The following is a 19,018-nucleotide window of genomic DNA, read 5'->3' on the forward strand; positions in this document are numbered from 1 at the left end:
ACCCGCCCAACTCGGGGGAGTGCTGTGTCTCCCCAGTGACCTTCAGTGGAAGGGGCTCCAGGAAACACAGACGACCGCTCCGGATTTTGGGTGAAGTGACGCTGCCCTGACCACCCCTGCCTCTGGTGTCGGACATGATGCAGTCCAGGGGCGAACCGTCCCAGCTGACCGGGTGCTGTGGAGGCCTGGTGGCCCAGCAGGTCGGACCTTTTTCCCACGCTGATGCTGGCGGGGGCTAGCAGGACGGAGTCCCTTTTCGCAGGTCAGTGGACGGTCCGCCTGAGGCGGCCTCGGACAACGCCCTGAATGCTGATGAATGAAATCCACACCAACGGCTTGGTCCCGGTGGGCACTGCCCAGGGAGCCCCGACAAGCAGGTCTGCCGCTGTGCACCCACCACTGAGCCCCCACGTGTCGGCGAGTGTGAGTCCAGGACAGGCAACACGTGGCGGACACAGTCACAAGCCAAACATGGAAGAAACCAGCCACAGTCGCTGGCTAGAAAAGCTGTTTTCCTCCCATTTTATTTGATAATACGTTTTCACAGAAACATGATATTATTTACAAATATACAGGTAAGAGACTGCTGGTCAAAATCTTCAAATGAAAATGTCATCAAAAATGAACGTACAAAAGCCGCCGCTGTCGCGGACACCCAGGGTGTCTGGCCGGCTCCGCAAGGCCCATGCGGGGGCAGCCCGGGCCCACGGCCGCCGGCCGCCGCGTCTCAGGAGGCGCTGGTCTGCATGTTTTTGGAGGCGGCGAGCATCGCCCTGACTTTGGCCATGAGGTCCTGTGGGAGGAGACAGGGGCATCTGTGAGATCCATTACAACTCGGGAGGCGGACGCCCACGCCGCGAAGCCATGTGTGACAATGCCAGTGGGCAGAGACCGGCGGCGGCCCGGGGGCGTGCTGTGTGGCCCAGGCCCATCCCAGGGTGGGCTCGGTTCCCGACCTTCCCAGGGCTAGGTCTGTGGGCGGCAGGCCCCGTGTCACATGGCAACCCGGGGGGACGAGAGGGACGGAACGCTTGGGCCAGGGCGAGGCCAACACCCCCAGCCTCTGGGCGACCAGCCAAGCCCTGTGGGCCCGGATGAGATGAGGGGACAGCAGGGCCCTTTACAGAGAGAGGGGGACAGACGCCCTGTGTCACCTGAGTGATTTTGCTCTGCACAGAAGACACAATCGCCGAAGAGATCTGACCGTCCTTTTCCTGAGAAACGCCCCTGATACAGACAGAGAGTTCGGAGGCTTAAAAACACAGCACAATGTGACTGAGAGTGAGTGACCCAGACAGCCCCGGGCAGCCAGTCAACAGCCCCCACGCTGGCATGGGGACACCCGCATCTGAGCACTGACCAGGCCGGTCACGTGACTATTGTGTGAGCATGGTGTCGCCGCCGTCCGCCCAGTCAGGAAGTGACAGTTTGGCCCTACCTTTTGTGGCTGGGAGTGAGCAACATGTGGATGGGGACTGCCAGGTCCCCGTCACGGTGGACCCAGCGCCTGGCCCCCACCCCACACGTCCATTGAGGATACAGGAGGGTCGCCGGGGGCCGTGACGACATGGAGAGTGGCTGTGGGCATACTGGTGACAACGTCTGAGGACTGCGCCCCCATCCCTGCCCGTCTTCTCGGCTCTGACCACAGGAGAGCCCCGAGGATGGGGGCCAGTCTGTGACTGTTGCCTGAGGGGAGGTGGGGGCGGGGGCGGCGCTCCCCAAGCCTGGCCTCTGCCCTGACGCCCCAGTGCCGCCTCCTGCTCAGCTCCGGGAGGCTGCGGGGAGCAGGGCCGGGCCGGGTTACCTGGAGCGCTCCTGGCTGGAGCCCCGACTCTCCACGGGAGAGATGCTGGCCGAGTGGGCTGAGTGCCGGCGCGGGGCCTGCTTGCTCGGGGATGCTGACCGGGACTCAGCCTTGGACTTGGTCCGTGACCGCGAGCGCCTCTTCTTCTTCTTCTCGTGGGGGCTTCTGTAAGGAAAGTGGGTTCAGACAGAGGCCTGGAGCCAGCTCTGAGGCTTTGGGGTTTTCCACAAACCGTTGGCCATTAACACCCAGAAAGTGGCCCAAGCCGCTTCCCCGCCTGCCCAGCTGCACCGAAGTGCGGAGAAACCTGCAACAACACGAGAAGGTGCCGCCTGCTGTCCCGCCTGCACCACCCGGCACCCGGCTCCCACATGGTCGGACGCCACCCACCCTGCCCACCAGCCCCTGGCCCCCAGAAAGACTACGGAAGATCATGCCCCTTCCTGCTCTCACGCCCCCACCCCTCTGCCTTTGAGGAGCCCACTGCCCACTCAGAAAACACCATCACTGATCAACCGGCATTTCTCGGTCTCGCTGTCCTCTCCCCCAGGAGGCTGCCCTCCAGGGTGATTCCCATGTCCCCGAACCAGGGGACAAGAAGTGCACACTGGCTGTCACCCGCTGCCCAAGTGCGGTCTGATGCGCGGGGGCCGGGGATGGGCCGGGGTGTGGGCACAGGCCTTGCTGCAGAGCCTGAGTTTCCGAGCCTGGCGTCCGGGCCACCCCACCTGGCTCCTTCAGGCAGGGCCCCGAGTGGGCCTCTTGCGCCAGGGCGGTGCCACTGCCCTGGCCGGGGACCCAGCCCTGCCTGCGTCCTGTCCCAGGCGGCCTCCCTGTGGTCTGCAGTGTGGGCTGTGGGCAGAGTGCTGCACTCACTGCCCCTCCCCGTCCCCTGGTGCTCAGGGAAATGCCCTGTCCCATGTCCATGTCCACTGGCCACACTCTGCCAGGGACGGCCCTGAGGTGCTGGCAGGGCCCGCGTTCCAGTCCATGCCCCTGGTGCTGCTCCTGGGCACAGGCCTCTGACACCCAGCACAGCCAGGCAGGCGTGTGCAGCAGGGCCCAGTGGTCATCGAGAGGGACCCGCGGAGGTGGTGGTAGCCCTGGGAAGTGGCGTCCCCGAGGAGTGGAGGCCGCAGGCAGGAGGCCGGACACACGAGCCGAAAATGGAGAGGCTGCTCCCGACACCCACACGCAGAGGTGGAAACCGCGACCAGGCCCTGTGCCAGCTGCATGCGCTCTGGGCCATTCTCGCGTCTGGGTGTGCGTGCTGCGGGCTCAGACGGCAGCAAAGGAGAGAGAACTAGGTACTTAGTAGCACGTGACTTCAGTCCAAAACAAGCCGAGCCCTAAATTCGACAGTTTCTGCGGCTGCCGAGCAGAGTAAGTCAAGGCCGGTTAGCGTCCTTGGCTGTCACCCCGTTCAATGGTACTACACTTGGACCTCGTGGGCGGGGATCCACCCGAGCCCAGCGGAGGCCGACGCTGACGGTGCGGACGGCGCCACCGCACACGCGCTCCTTCTGCGCGGACCGGACCGCGGTGAGGCGGTCGTCTCTGAGCAGGCGTGTGGGAGATCGACAGCGCGCACTAACGGCGGGGAGCGGGCTGCGCGCGGGTGCCCGAAAGAAGGGCCGGGGAGCAGCACTGCTCTTCTGCGCCCCGCTCCCCGCACAGCCGGCTGTGTCGCCGGGCAGAACAGAAACCGCGAGCGGTGCCGCGTGGGCGTGCGCGCTGGTCTAGGCTTTCTCCCGCCAGCAGACACCGGCCGTTTCCGGTCCTGCGTGACGACAGACCGCGTGGCCTCTGCGGTCGGCGCCCGTGCGCGTCCCCGGCGCCCGCACGGGGCCACAGAGGGGCCCGTGTGGGACTCTGTGTCGCAGTGGTCTGGCCTCCTGCACCCTTGCCAGCCTGCGGTCATGTCCGTCCTGTCCACTCTCAGCCCTTCTCCCCGGTGACAGGCGGCCTCTCCCAGGGCTCAGCCTGCGTTGCCCCAGCAGGTGACCGAGGACGCTGGGCCCCTCACACGCTGCTTTCACGTAGGTTCCCTCGCGAAGCGCCGTTCAAGTCGCCAGCCCCTTTTCAATCAGGTCACTCCCTGCAAACGTCCGCCCGCCTGGGGCCTGCCTGTGCCCTTCCTAACCGTGCCTCCCGGGTGAGGGGAAGTGCAGCCCAGCCCAGTCTGGAGCCCTTTCTCTGGGTGGGCTTTTCTACACCCTCAGGAGTCTGCAACCCCAAGGCCAAGTTTCCTTCAAGACACAGAATGGCTGTGGTCTCCCTGTTCGGGCCACGACCCGCCCTAAAGGAGCCTTGGAGTCAGGCGCGGTCCCCCCAGCCCTGGCCCTGCACGCACCCAGCACCCCAGCCTGGCGACCTCCATGGGAGCCGCAGGCCCACAGGCGCTGCGCTGGGCCTGAGGGCCCACGGGATGGGGACGCCAGAGCCCCACCTGGCCTTCTGGCTGTGAACTCGGACTCCGGGCGCCCGCGTCTGTCTCTGAAGCTCTTCCCTGACAGTTTTGTGGTTTTGGTGCGGTGGGTCCCCACTCGTTTCCTCCCACTTGCCTGTGGCTTGTCTGTGCCCTGACACTGGGGTGATGGTCCTGTTTCAACTGCGCCTCCAGGGTTTTAGGCCGCTGCGCGCACAGGACACACCTCTGTGTGAAAGGACAGCCCGCAGTCCCCTCCCAGTCGTCATGTCTTTTCCTGTCCTGCTGTCCTCGCCGTGAATCCCATCTCAGAGCAGACACCTGGGGGCCCCGTTTCCGGCCTCGGAGGGCTCCCCCCGTAATAAGAGCTGCCCCCTTGTGCCTTCCAGTGGACAGGGACGAATCGCACAGCTTTCTCTGCGCCCATGGAGATGTGGCCGGGCTTTCCCCACTCACTCTGGGTGCAGTGAGGTGTAAGGAGTGGTCTCCAGGAACCGATGAGCCTCACACCCCCGAGACAGACTCCACTTGGTCCGGACGTGCTGTCCTCCCAACACGCGGCTGGACTCAGACCAGCGGGTGTTTCCCGGAGGGGTTTGCATCTGTGTTCTTGAGGGGGCTGGTCTGTGAACACCCCCACCCCCACCCCTCACACTGACGGCCCCACGGGGCGAGCAGGGGGCCGGCCGTTCTTGCCTCTTATTTTCTTTCAAGAGTGCCATGAGATGGGCGCCCTTCCTTCTGGAGCGGTTGCTACACTCGCGGACGGGGGCGTCCGGGTCTGGGTCTCTACGAAAGGCTGAAATGGTGAGTAAACCGCCCCCCCTCCCCCCCGGCCCACGCGAACTGCTCAGATTTTCCATTTCTTCTGGAATGTTGTCAGTTTGCAAGTTCTTCCAGGAATCTGTCCATTTCCCCTAAGTTGTCAAAATAACTGGAATGACATTTACGTCCTTATTAATGTCTGATCTTCACTCTTTATTGTTTGCTGGCTTCTACTGACTGAGTTTAATTTGCTCTGCGTTCTCCAGCTTCTTAGAAGAGTGGGCTGTCATCTGCAGACCTTCCTCCTCCTATAACACGAGCGATCGAAGTTACTGGTTTCCTCCTAAGCACAGCTCCACCGCCCCCGCCAGATGTGCTACATTTTCATCACCATTAACTTCAAAGTATTTTATCTACTTTACTACAAAGTATCTACTTTCTCTTGTGGTTTCTTCTTTGACCTACAAGTAACTAAAAAAAGGGTTCATTTCCAAATACCTGGGAGTCGTGCAGGTATCTTTCCCTGGATTTCTCCACTCCCCACGGGGTCGGCTCCGTGCGCCTGGATGAGGGGCCCTCGCCGTGGGCTGTGGTGTGCGGCTGGTGAACGTGCCATGCACCCATCTCTGCTTCAGCTCAGGCCCCTTTCTGCAGGCTCAGGCGCAGGAGGAGCCGGCCCTCGGTCACCAGGAGGTGCCTGGTGCAGCACTCGGTGGCCACACTGCCCTGTGACGGGTCTGCTCTGGGTGCAGTCCACAGTCTCTGCCTTGGACTCGTGTCTTCAGGCAGCCTGGCGCGACGACATGCAGGGTGGGCACCTGGCTCCACCTGCTGCTCCTCCGTTTGTTTTCTGTGCCCCTCCCGCCTCCTTTGGAACGGATCATAGGTAGGGTTCCCGTCCCCGCCCTCGGCCAGTGTTGCGGCAACTGTCCTTTAGCAGCCACTCTAAGGAGTCGTGGTGCACACCCTCCAGTGACCACAGTGTGCCGGGAGCTCCTGGCACCTCATGGGTAATGCGGGAGCCGCTGCCTGCCACCCAATCGCTGCATGCTGTCCGCCTGCCCGCCGCCCAGGGCCCTGCAGCAGGACAACAGCGACCTGCCCCCTCGCCCATCTGTCTCCGTGGTGATGGTACAACGGGCCTGTGGCAGGTGCTGCCGTATTATGGGCTCTGTCTTAGGGATCTCACTTGTGAGAAACACCCCCTGCACCCAGACGTGATTCCCACACACTTAGAAACGGCTGGTCCTGGGCTGGGGCTGCACCCCCTGAGCCTGGGGCCTCCTGTTGTGCCCAAAGCAACCAAGTGGGCCGACCTGAGACGGTGTCACCATCAGTGACAATGGTGACAGATTCCCACACAACCAATAGGATACAGCCCCCCAAGGCCAGAGTCCACATCGGTGCTAAAACAAAGGAGGGTCTTCTTGACAGAAGGGAGGTTGGCACGAGAGCCACGGTAGGAGCAGGCATGGGCACGCGCAGACCCACGAGCAGCAGCTGCTGGCACAGGACACACGCGGCGCCCCCACCCCCCGCCCCCGTACCTCCCCCATTCAGAGGAGAAGGTAGTTCAATGTGCGGGTGCACCACCAGCGAGGGGCCAGGTGGTCACTGTGCTTCCCGTGTGACCCAGTGGGAAGTGACACACCACCAGCCCTTTTCTCGCTGCCACAGTTGACAGGAACCCAGCCAGGAGGACACAGGACAGATCCAGACTGTGGGACCCAGAAGGCAGCCGCCTGGACCTGCCGAGTCACCAACACACAGGAGCGGGGGCAGGGGGCAGGGGGCGGGGGGCGCAGTACCGCTGAGCTGACCGCGCCACGGGCTTTCGGCACCCGGGTGTTCGCTGCACTGTTTATAAACAGCGAGCTCCAAACGTGCCAGAAACTTACAAAGGTTTCAGAGTGAGAAGCCAGTGAGAGCAGCACTCGAGGATCAGCTTGTAGAAATCACCCTTCGCGTCCGGCAGGAGGCACAGCCCTGGGGCGGGGTGACCCTGCCTGCAGGTGAGCCCCCGCCTGCTGGCCAAGCCGGGAACCACGCCCACTGGGCAGGGGCCGGGGGCGTCCGACTGCTGACCGGACGTGTCCCGGCCCCACAGACATCCACCCGACTGTGGGTTTGTAACTGAGAACCTGAGACAAGCCAGTGACAGTGCCGCCCGCGCTCGGGCATGGGCAGCGCCCGACTCTGCAGCCCGCCAGGCTCGTCACGGCTCCAGAGCACACCCGCGTCCCGATGACTCCTGGTAAGACCCCTGTCCCTCCCACGGCAGCTCTCCTAGCTTGAGGGTGAAGGACAGACTATTCTGTTAGGAGAGACCTGTTGCCACAAGGTGGTGATTTTAGATCATGTCCTTCACAGAGACCAAAGAAAATGGTAAACTTCAAATGTTCAGCCACGATCTGATCTGGGAATAAAATTTAAAATGGATTTAAAAGAGATAACATTTTATCAATTAATGGGACTATCACAGAACTAGCTGGGTTTCAGGAACGTCCTCTGTGAACAGGCCTTTCGGGACGCTCCTGTGAAGGTGGGGAGGGGCCGCCTGCAGGCCGCCAGACTTGCGTGTCCTGCGGACAGATGGGTCGGGCAGCAGCTGGGTTTTGTCAGAGCACTGACCGTCAGTCACACTCAAAACTGGGGATCTGCCCTCTGGAAGGCTCTGGAACCTGAGTGTCCTGGCTCGCAGCCGGCAGCACAGGACACGGAGCCGAGGCCCCGGGGCACACTGCACCTGGCCTTCTCTGACACCTGCGTCACTAGGACCGTGGTCACCAGCCAGACCCGGAGGCTGCACTCACTCCCGTGCGGGGACACCAAAGATGGGGCCCCTTCATTTTGGGGAGAATGAAAACACACCAGCCAAGCGATGCACAGCCTTGGGGTGCTGGCACCCACACTGGACAACATGGTTCCCGGAGGCCTGTGGCTGCGCAGGAGATGCTGTTCCCGGCCTAAGGAGGCCCTGCGCCTGCCACACTGCTGGCTTGGTTCCTGCGGGCCCGGAGAGGCCCAGGTGTCCCCACGTGTCTCGTTGAGCTAGTGGCAGTGCCTGGGCTTCCAGTGTGAGCGGTCAGCCCTCAGCACCTCGGAGTCCTGCTTCTGGTCCCCTGGCGGGACAGCGACCCTGCCTGTAGGGTGTCGGAGGCCTAGACCAGGCGCCGCAGCTGAGGCTTCTCCTTCAACAGACGGGGGAGCTGGCCGCCCTCGCTCTCCTCCGTGGAGACAGGTCTCCCCTGGCGGTCAGGGCCTGGTCACTGCTGGGATCTCCTTTGAGGCTTGAACCTGTGACATTCCTCATCACTGTCCCTCCCCTCCACTCCCTGCCTGTAGGTGAGGGCACGTGGCTGTGGTCCTGAGGGGCAGCTGGACTCGGGGACAGGCACTGGGGCCATGGGACCTGGAGAGTCTCCACATAAGCCCCAAGGCCCAGCCCTGGCTCCGCATCCCCCAGCAAAGAAGAGCCTCTTGGGGACCTGGCGTGCACCCCAGCTCTGGCTCCCCGGGGACCTGCAGCCAGTGAGAGAAACGCAGGGACCCACCTCCGAGTCCCCCCAACAGCTGGCGCTATGGGATGCAGACACCTACCTGGAACGGGTCCGCTTCCTGCTGACACCAGGGCTGTTGCTCACCCGGTAGGCGGTGGGGACGCTTCTTTCTTCCCTGCGCCTCTCAGGAGAGTGAGCTCTTCTCCGGGGGGACCGGGACCGGGACCTGGGCAGGACATACAGGCGGTTGAATCCAGCTGGCGGGCCACAGAGTGGCCCAACTACGGGGGCCGTGAGGGGACCCCAGCCCAGTGTGCGGGGCGGCGTGCCCATCTGCCCTCCTGAGCACTCACAGCTCCAAGGCAGAGCCTCCGCCGCCCCGGGCTCTGCAGCAGCCAGTGCACAGCCCCAGATGCCACCATGGGCCCTGTCCCGCCTCCGCCCAAACCCCTCGAGCCTCCGCTCATGGCCACTCTGCCAAAGTCAGGAAGGGAGATGGCGGGTGCAGCAAGTCCACGGGAAGACAGTGGAGCGTGGCGAGGCCTGGACGTGTCTCCCGTCCAGTGCAGGCTGCTCGCCCTGCCCACTCAGGCATGAGAGTGCAGGCTACATAATTTAAGCTGATGGCACTTCTGGAACGCAGAGCACTGCGTTACTATTTCACCCTTCCTTCCACGGGCCTGGAAAGACTCCGCCCCCATGCGGCAGCAGCACAGCCACTCCCTCTAGGGACCCTCCCTGGGGGGTCAAGGTCCTTAACGGAGGGCCCTTTAATGATGGGGTCAGGACCCTCAGTTTAGTTTTTCGTTCATTCCGTGAAATTACTGGGTTGGAAAGACCTGCAATAAACAGAAATCTGAGGAAAAAACCTAGTTTCTTCTTGTTCTGTTTCCGTGACAACCCACTCAAAACAATAAAGAAGAGTAGTTTGATTTTGCCATTTAAAAACGTCTACCTTGCATTTTAATTACAATAAACCCTGAAACAATACACCTTTGTTCTGAAGAGGGCTGGAGCCGCATTCTTGAGAAGCCCTGAGCCACTCCCAAACGATGGCCCTACGGCCCACCTGAATGACAGCCCAGCCAGGGCAGCTTCAGCTCCGGAGAGGTTTCGGTTTCTCCCCCAGACCTTCCCTAGGATTTACGTAACAGCACATTTCACCAGGGTTTCGCTCGAAAGGGCACCTAGAGTCCAACTGCTTGAGGGCACAGGAGCCTGGTAACTGCCCCACTCTGCGGCTGCCCCAGTGTGGCTGGGACAGGGGGCCATGTTCAGTGTCTCCCGGAGGTGGTGGCTCTGTGACACCAGGCACACACTCTGCACTAACGGTGGAGGGGGGGGGGGGGGAGCGCCCCAGCCCCTCTGCTCGGCCAGCGCTACGGCCCCTGCGGCGCCCCCGCGTAGAGCTCTTTGACCCCTGCGCTGTCCGGGGACGGATGCGCTCGAGGCCTGCGCGCTCACAACCTCAATGACACAACGCCATCACAGTGGCGGCGGGCATCGGGTTTCTCTGCGGTGAGGTGGCTGGCCCTGGCCAGGACTTGTGCTGGTCCCACAGGGTGACAGTCCCCGCACTGGGGCGGCCAGCCGGTCTCCGTTCTGTGAGAACCCAGCCTCCACGTCAGCAGCGTGCAGGAGACAGCTGGCCCTTCGGACTTCGGACGACTGCGGAGTGGCCCGCGGTCTCGCCCAGCTGTGGGAAGACTCGGGTGGCTGGAGCACTGTCCATAACCCAGAGGTCGAGGGTTTGATTTCCAGTCAGGGCTTGTGCTCAGGTTGCAAGGCTGATCCCTGGTCAGGCGCATATGGGAGGCAACCAATAGGTTTTTTACACATCGATGTTTCTCTCTCCGCCCCCCACCCCAAAGAAAATCAATTCATGTACCCTTTAAAAAGAAAAAGAAAAAGAAAAAGGAAAAGTGAAGTGGCTGTTGCCAGATTCCAAGTTAGCCCGGAACTGGGGGCAGGAGCCGCACCAGCGCCTGCTCAGGCTTCCTCCCCGTTAAAGGGGCTCGAAAGCTCTTGTTCTGCCCCTCGGCTCGTAATGGCCACCTGGACACCAGCGAGAGTGGGGACTCCACGCTCTGAGTACATCACCTGTGCCACGCGGCCAGCGGCCGCCTCACAAAGCAGCCAAAACCATCTGAATTAAAGGAAAAACAGCTCAAGCGTCACAGAGTGAGGATGTTCTCCTCGAGCTGTTGAGACGGCCTGTTTTCAAACGCAGGCCCACAGCCTGCTTGCCCAGTCCCAGGGACAGGCACACACAGCCCGGCCCTCGCTCCGCTCCCGTTACGTCCTGCCTCGCAAGTCGCCTCATGACAGGGAGAGGGACCAGCTTGAACACCAGGAGGCTCCCGTTTAGACTCTGGGCCCAACTCCGCAGTCGTCCAAAGTCCCGAAGGGCCAGCTGTCTCCTGCACACGTCTCAACCTGAAGTGCGCCCCCGAGGTGCCCGCGTAGTCCGGCGTGCACTCGAGGAGGCAGGCCGGTCCCACAGAGTCTCAAACGCCAGGTGGGAGCAGGGCGAGGACAGAGCCCCCCCCCGCCCCCCATGCCCGGAGACGTGCGGGAAGGTCGTCAGTGCGCAACCCAGGTTTTCAACCCGGAAACCTGTTTTCTGAGCCTTCTGCAAGCCAGTTACTTAGAACAGCAGCAGCAGCAGCAAAACCGCTTTACTGAGAAGTACATTCTGGGACCCCTAAAGGCTTTCACGGGCGGGACTGCTGGGGCCAGACAGGCCAGGCTGGCTCCTGGACCGGGCAGCATCAGGGCACACGGTGACTCTCGGCGGGAGGTCTGGAGGAGAGCTGCTGACGGGGAAGTGGAGCCCCGTGGCCTCCCCACTGCTCCCCACGAGCACAGCGGTCCTGGGCGGAAGGTGCCCGGGGCAGAGCCCTCTGCTGTCCCGCCGTTTACACAGGCGGAGGGGAGTCATCTCCCCCACACAAACCAGCTCCCAACCCTAGAAATTCGTCCACATTCAGCAAATGTGCTGTGCTGGCTTCGTGCAAGGCCAGTTAAAATTTAAATAAAATCATGTAGTTTTTTAAAAACCTGGTGGTAGCTTGTGAGGTTTAGAGGTAAGTAAAAACAGAAAATCATCCCAAGAGCCCCTTCTCGGGCCTGTAGGCCGCCCCTACCCCCATACAGACGCTCCCGCACACCCACCTGGAGCGCCGCGCCGTCCGGTAGGCGCTGGGGAGGCAATGCTTCGCCTTCGAGTGGGACCGGGACCGGGACTTGGACGACGAGTGGTACCTGGGGGAGCGTGACCTTGTCCGGGACCGCTTTTTGTGCTTCTTCTTCTTCTTCTCTCTCTCTGCTTCCCTGGGAGGGTCTCTGCTTCTGCTCGAGGGCCCTTCAGGGGGCTTGGTGTCTGCAGCCGGCAGAGGCCGGCCCCCACTCAGCAGTGGGCAGGCCACAGAGCTGGCTTCCTGGGAACCGAAGCAGACATCTGGGTATTAATTGGGAAAGCTTGGCATTTAAAACTGTCCACTTACGAAGCTCTGCCAGTGAGGCCCTCACAGCAGCGCGCCGCGGCAGCCCTCAGAGAGGGCCACGCCACTCCACACGGCTCCGAGGCAGCATGTGGCCACTCAGGCGACTGCAGCTCCCAAGCTCCCTGAGGGAGGACCCTCCTCCCCACCCACCCCAGCCACAGCGGCCAGACATGACAAGTGGACACTGTGTTACAAGAGAGCCACACTTGCTCTTCATAAATAATTGCGACCTTCCCCTGGGAAGGAGGTTCCTTGAGCCTCTGGCTCTCAGTTTTGATGGGTGTGTGTACACTCCGAAACCGATTTCAGAGACAGCCTCAATGCAAGAGGCTCCTCCTTGGCTCTAAGAAACCACTCTGTCGCAGGGATGAGACGAGGCAGGCCCGCTCACTCTGCGCTGTGACTAAGAAAACCTCCCTGCCAGGTGGCGGTCGAGCAGGAACGCAGATGTCTGTGGCGTCGCCTGCTGGGTCTCAGCAGCAGGGACACTGGCACAGACCAGGCAGCACCATCCTCGGCAGCACCAACCGCTGTGCACAGCAGCAGCCACACCACACGGTGCCCGGTGCAGTGGGCAGCGTGGCCTTCTTGGGGCGGAGCGGTAGCATCGCAGCAGCAGTGACCGAAGCAGGAAGCGTCATGGGGGAGGGGGGACACAGGCCGGTTTCCACGGTGTCCGAGAGAAATGAAGGGGAGCTTTTGAAGACGGAGTCACTTATGAGAATCCTTAAAAATGCACACCCCCGCCCCGCCCCACGTAACACTGGGAGGTGATCCCATCAGCCCCTCGATCACAGGCGACTTCTCGCCAGCACACCCGCACACACCAGCGACGACTGTTTCCTGTGGCGGGAGAATGAGCGGCTCGAGAGCAGGTCGCTGCGTGTGACACTCAGATCTCACTTGTAGAGTGACACTGCATTCACCAGGAAATGGGATAATTACACACGGACTCGGGACTTTCTAGGGAGCCTCAGACTCATTAAAGATGCGCCCCCCCCCCACCGTTTGTGGGATGACACCCTACCCCGTGGGGCTGGCACACGGGCGGGGCCACGCTGTCCCTGCCACTGGCCCTCCTCCTCCCCAGGTCAGGCTCTGCCAAACCCGCGCGCAGGCCATTAGGCTCGCTTTCTCCACGCACACCCTTCAGGCCAATCAGGCCCCCTTGGGGGTGGGTCTCTGTCACCTCTCCCAACTACGGTGGCTCCTCAGGCCTTGTCCAAGCCTAGGCCTCTACCAATCCCTCTCCCCAAGGGAGGGGTCTGCAGACAACAGGCTGACTCTGTCCCCCAGGAAGCTTGGGCGGTCCCCACCCATCCCTGACTCAGAGCAGGTCTGTGCGCACAGCCATCCAGGTGGAAATGTTCGTGGGCACCGCCGACTGCACGAGTGCGGTTTTATGGTCACTGGGTGGGGAACAGGTTTGACAAACACATGCTACCATGGTCTCACATCTGTCTTTAAAAATATTTAAAGATTATTTATTTATTTATTTACTTAAAGAGAGGAGAAGGGAAGGAGAGAGGAAGAGAAACATTAGTGTGCGGTTGCCTCTTGCATGCCCCCTACTGGGGACCTGGCCCACAACCCAGCCATGTGCCCTAACTGGGAATCGAACCAGCGACCCTTTGGTTCATGGGCCGGTGCTCAGTCCACTGAGCCACACCAGCCAGGGCCTCATTTCCTTTTCAAATTCTGGCTGGCTCTGTAAACCCAGCAGGATCACTGATGGGAGGAAATTACTGTTATCTAAAAATGTCCTGAGGTTGCTGCTGTATGAGAGGTGCAACGCCAGACTCCTGTCTGAGAGCGCACATGCGCCCCACACGGGCAGCTCCCCCAGGGCCTCAGCCGCTCCAGGCTGAGCTCCACCCCACACGCCAGGCCGGCGAGTCCACGCCCGGACATTCCGCAGGGGCTCAGGGTGTCCTACTGTCTAGGAAGCTGCTTTACTTTAGGCTGAAAGTATTTTCGAGTATGAATCTCATTTATGACAATTGCCAATTTAATTGAAGTATTTCTGTCTCTAAGCAATTACCGTCATCTGTCACCAGCTGCCAGCGCACCGCACTCCTGTTGAAATCATTTGGTGGCGACAACCTCTCCCACCAGACCCCCAGCAGGACCGGCCCAGGGATTCCCTCAGGAAGCGCCCACAGCCACGCCGACACTTCCCAGACCCCATGTGTGCGCTCCAGGATGAGAAAGGTAGAGGCGTTGTGCACATAGGCCCAGGGAGAGCTGCCGTCTGTGCTCACAGGGAGGTGGCTCGGTGACACACACAGATGGGGATGCAGGGCTGACAGCCGGCAGGCCTAGTAAGGACCGAGTGCTCACTGCCCCAGTCACGCCGGGAAATGCAGACGCCGCCACGCAGTGGGGCCAGGTTTCAATTGAGCCCTCCCTCCACACTCCAATGACACCTGCCCGACAAAGCAGCCCCGCACACGTCCGCGCTCTCCCAGGCTCCTGCCATGGCTGCAGCCATAAAAATGGACGTGACTTAGACCATGCCCCTCCTCCCTTCCCCAGAAGCCCTTTTCTCTGCCGCTCCAGGGGTGTGAGTGGTCCCGTTAGCTGTTCGTAGTTAGCCCAGAGCCAGCGAATGCCCGCAGGTGCCCTTCCGTGGACTCTCTGCTCTGGGTGGGATGGCTGCAGCTCAGCCAGGGGCGCCTCGGGCAGGCGCAGAGCCGGCCATCCCCGGGGACAGCCCAGCTATTATGATTTCTGAGAGGCTCCAGGCGAGCAAGCCAACTAGGCCTTCCACAGAGTGCTGAGTGTGTGAACTCAGAGCAATGCTCTCCACGGGAAAACCAACCAGCCAGGAGGCCACGTGAAGCCAAGGTCAGTTCTAAGCGAGGGCCTGAGACTCCAAAACGTCAGCACAACTGCAGCGGAGAACGCGCAGGGCGGTGGCGCAGGCGTGCAGCCTGTAGCCGTGCCTCAGTACCCTGACGGGGCGGCTACTTCGACCACACAGGAGGGGCTGAGTCCTGGCCGAGCAGCTCAGGAAGGGGCTGGAAGGAAGGGGCAGAAGGGCGACCCCTCTGACGAGCAGACTCACTGCCTGTGCGAGACTCTCTGCCGTGGGGGGCGATCAGTGGCAGGTGCTGTGCCAACGACAGAACCCCCAGCTGGCGGCTCAGAGGCCGCGTCTTGGAAGGTGTGAGCACCAGGTTCCCCAGCCCTGCTACACGGGGACAGCGACAGCAGCCACCTGTGGCAGGGCCCCACCGAGGCTGGGAAGCCACACAGCCAGGAGTCCACACTCACGGCTCCCGGCGCAGGCACATCCCCTCAAAGATGCAGACCCCGGACCCACCTCCACGCTGAAAGGACTCTCCTCGACCTTCCCGCCTTCAGCTTCCGGCGGAGGCTGCTTCAGGGTCTGTAGAAACAGAGCGGCCTTCCTCTTCCGCTCCGCTTGGAGCTGCTTCTCCTTCGACTCCTTGGACGCCTGGGCCAGCTTCTCCCTGGCAGCAGCTGCCAGCCGGTCCTCCAGCTTCTGCTTTGCTGAAGGGGAAACAGAACGGAAACGTGGCGTTCAGTGTGAGCAGTCCTCATAAGGCCTTGCCGTCCTCACTGTCGTGGGCCATAAAGGGCCCAGACTACAACAATAATTTTGAAAGACGGATGGGGAAACAAATTTCAGGATGGGTGAATGAATCCAGCAAATTGAATTTCGACAGAAGTAGTTCGCGATGCTTATTAGTAGCATTTCTATATTTCACTTTCAAAATCAAAGTCAGACGGTGAATGGGTTGTGACAGCTGGGACAATGGGAACCCGGGACGGCTCTCGGAGACAGGTGTGCACACAGCCCTAGCGGGTGACAGGCACTCTAGGACACCCCTCAGCCCACACACGGTGCAGAGCTGATGCGAGTCGCGAGCAGCTAGCTCAGCACAAGGTCCTGACATCGAGGTGCCTTGTGGTTGAAAAGTAACCTTTCCCAACTGCGCTCGGCCTGCTGTGCAGTCCGGCCACAGAAAGGGCAGCCGGCCAAACTGCCAGGAAAGGAAAACCACGCGTACAAGCCCCTGCTCCCAGCAGCTGGTCTCAGAGGCCGGCTGCGCACAAACCTTGCTTGGCTTCCAGCTCCTCCTGGGTGAGCGGGGGCCGCTTCTCCTCAACACCCACGCAGGGTGGGGCCGCCACGGGGTCCGCGCTGGCCGCAGTGCAGGCGCTTTCCTGTCCCTCCTTGTGCTCTCCGTCCTCATCGCTGTCGTCGTCCAGCTTCACGCGGTTTTTCTCCAGGGGGAGGAGGTCGTTCTCTTTGGCCTTGATTGCAAAGCTTATTGGAGCAAACGAAGCTGTGGAGGACAGGCGAGGACAATGACACATGTTGGTGACGAAGCCAGAGCAAAAGCCCTTCCGCCCATCGCTGACAGGAGCCCCCACTGGTGGGAGGAGCGAGAGTCCGCACCGATGTTTCACTGTGGTCACGCCAACACCAGCCCGTGCCTTCTGCGACACATGCCAGCACACCCACAGATAACACGCCGCCATGCTGGGGGCTGCTCCCAGGGCTGGCGAGGGGCGTGGGCCGAGCACCCACAGCGTGGGGTGTGGTTGTGCTGTTCTTGTAAATGCTCGAAATTTTCCAGAGAAAACAAGTTTAACATGATCGACCCTTTACTGCCTACTGTAGTGATGTGGTCTCCCCCACCCTCTCTTTTTCTCACCCAAGAACATTCTTAATTGCTTTGAGAGAGAGAAGAAGAGAGGAAGGGAGAGAGAGAAGCACCAAATGGTTGCCTCCCACACATACCCGGGCCAGGGACCCACACACCAGACTGGGGTGGAGCCCACAACCTTCTGGTCACAGGAAGGGGCTGCGGCCAGCAGAGCCGCCGCCGGCCAGGGCCCTAACATGGTCTCTTTAACAAATTACCCAAGGTACCTTGGGGCTAAAGTGTTATACCACAAAATGATTTTAAAACAATTCTTCCCAAGTTATTTCTTCCTCCAAATTAGAACAGTAAGCAAGCCACAAAAAGAACACTCAGTGGAAGCTTCCAGAACACTGTCCATCCCCAGCACACATTTTGTGTGGACACGGTGAAGCCGGCACCCACACCCCCACAACCCAGGGCCTGGCCGCTGCAACTCGCTGCACAGCACAGGTGATGCAATCACTAAACCGACGGACGAGCCGTCCCCGTGCATCACCTGGCTCCTGGCCTCGCCCCCCTACAGGTGAGGAGACGCAGGCCAGGGCACTGCCCGGGCAGCTGAGCCAGAGAGCTGGGGTGAGGAATCAGCTCCTCTGCAGACCTTCTGCTACTCCCATCCCCGTAGGAAAAGTGCTTTGGCAGACTCCCAGCTTCCCGTGCACCAGGGACAAGCCCCGGGCTACCTTTGGCCACGCTCTGCCTGGAGCTGTCCAGCTCAGCTCCTGCTAGCCTCCGGCTCCCTCCTCTCAGCTCACAGCCACCTCCTCACGGGCCCACCCGCCTGCACCTGCTCCACAGGCTGTGCCCCGGGGCCTGAACCAGACTGCAAGGGGCTGCAGGATGGGGGGGGGAGTGGGAGTTTGCTGTGTGCACCGCGTGCTGGCAGCAGCCATCTGGAACCACTTGGAGCAGAGCAGCAGTCCCCACCCCCACCCCCCACATCGAATAGGCTTAGGTTTGGAAGGTAGCATGTTTTACTATTAACATCCAACTTCAAAAGTGAGAGTCTCTGTGGGAACCTTTGCAAACACGGGTGAACAAAATGAAAGGCCACCTGAACAGGACCGCAGTGGCCCTGGCAGGTGCATGCGCACAGAAACAGGGCCCTGTGCTCAGGTGTCAGAGCTGCGGCTTTCGTGTCATAAGCACCATCCTCCCGCCTAAGTGGCGTCCACGGTTCCACGTCAAGCGATCGTTTTAAAAGCAGCAGCAGCGTTTCTTAGTGTGGCTTCACAGCTGCCCACATCATGCAGAAGCTCACGAGCCCTGTGTGGAGGGCCTGGGCCACACGCCCTGGGGAGCCAGAGGCTCTGGGAGTGCAGGGCGTGCGTAGAGAATGTGCTTTTAACCAACACACGCCCACCACTCTGCGAGAGCAGGCAGCCAAGCCAGCACACACCTGCAACGGGCGTCCGCCCTGCGGCCCGGAGCCCAAGCCAGCACAGCACCTCCAGCAGGGGTCCGACCCTCCCCCCCCGCCCCTGCTCAGGAACCCACAGCCCCTTCCTGCCAACGCAGGGGGACACCTGAAGGCCAGGCCCAGCGTACCTTTCACGAGCTTCCCGTCCGCGGCAGCTTTACTGGATGCCGACTCCTTCTTCCCCCCCGAGCCACCTCTTCCTCCCGCATCAGCTGCATCCTCAGCCACACCATCCTCCCCCAGGTCACTCGGCTTTTCGGGAGCCGACTCCGCAGGAGCCTCCTCCGATGCTGACACAGCCTGCGGACGTGAACGTGATGGACACCACACCTCAGGAAAGGACACTGTCTTCACACAGATCTCCCCCTGGACACCAGCACTCCCAGGCTGCCACCCGAGCAGCAGTGAGGAGCGCGCTCCCCACCCCAGCTCCGTGGGCTGTGAGAGAGGAGAGCGGAGGGCGCTGTGCTCAGAGGTGTCCCTGGAGGCAAGCGTGCCCCCTGGAGGTCCGTGCCGTCGTGGGGGCCACGCTGGCTGCCTTTTCCTGGGGGACAAAGGCCTGGGAACACTTGTAGAGCAAGAATGAGGCCCACGGCCCACAGGCAGGTCAGTGCTCTTTAGCCGCAGCTGCCAGAAGCGAGCGTGAGGAAGTCGACCTGAGGGCAAGGCCTACTCCTGGCTCTCTCCACCTACACGGGCGGCTGTGCCAGGACGTCTGCAGAGCAGAGGCAGCAGGAAGGGTGACAAGGACGGGAAGAGGTGTTTCCTACGGGCAGGTGAGAACCATGTGGTGGGCGGAGGGTGTGGGGAGCTGTGGGCGTGTGAGCTGACACTTTACACACCTAATCTTTGTCACTACACAGGACAGGACCCGGCTTCCATGCAAAGTATGTAAAAAGCAGCCCACCCAAAC

General features: G+C 61.4%; 1 protein-coding gene across 2 annotated transcripts in view; it reads right to left on the reverse strand.

Annotated features, from left to right (window-relative positions):
• Positions 1 to 480: 480 nt before the first annotated feature.
• Positions 481 to 19,018, reverse strand: part of SFSWAP (splicing factor SWAP) — a 40,359-nt gene continuing 21,821 nt past the window's right edge. Inside the window, exons 10-17 of one of the 2 annotated variants that reach the window (XM_024566712.3) lie at positions 18,234 to 18,405; positions 16,092 to 16,322; positions 15,332 to 15,522; positions 11,675 to 11,940; positions 8,601 to 8,726; positions 1,808 to 1,972; positions 1,155 to 1,227; positions 481 to 793 (exon numbers count right to left, since the gene is read on the reverse strand). In XM_024566712.3, the coding sequence (XP_024422480.2) occupies positions 728 to 793; positions 1,155 to 1,227; positions 1,808 to 1,972; positions 8,601 to 8,726; positions 11,675 to 11,940; positions 15,332 to 15,522; positions 16,092 to 16,322; positions 18,234 to 18,405 (1,290 nt within the window). In that variant the 3' untranslated portion in view covers positions 481 to 727. The remainder of the gene's footprint in view (positions 794 to 1,154; positions 1,228 to 1,807; positions 1,973 to 8,600; positions 8,727 to 11,674; positions 11,941 to 15,331; positions 15,523 to 16,091; positions 16,323 to 18,233; positions 18,406 to 19,018) is intronic. The other variant, XM_024566710.4, reaches the window with a different exon arrangement.

This window comes from Desmodus rotundus, chromosome 7, assembly GCF_022682495.2.
Source record: "Desmodus rotundus isolate HL8 chromosome 7, HLdesRot8A.1, whole genome shotgun sequence".
Lineage (NCBI taxonomy): Eukaryota > Metazoa > Chordata > Mammalia > Chiroptera > Phyllostomidae > Desmodus > Desmodus rotundus.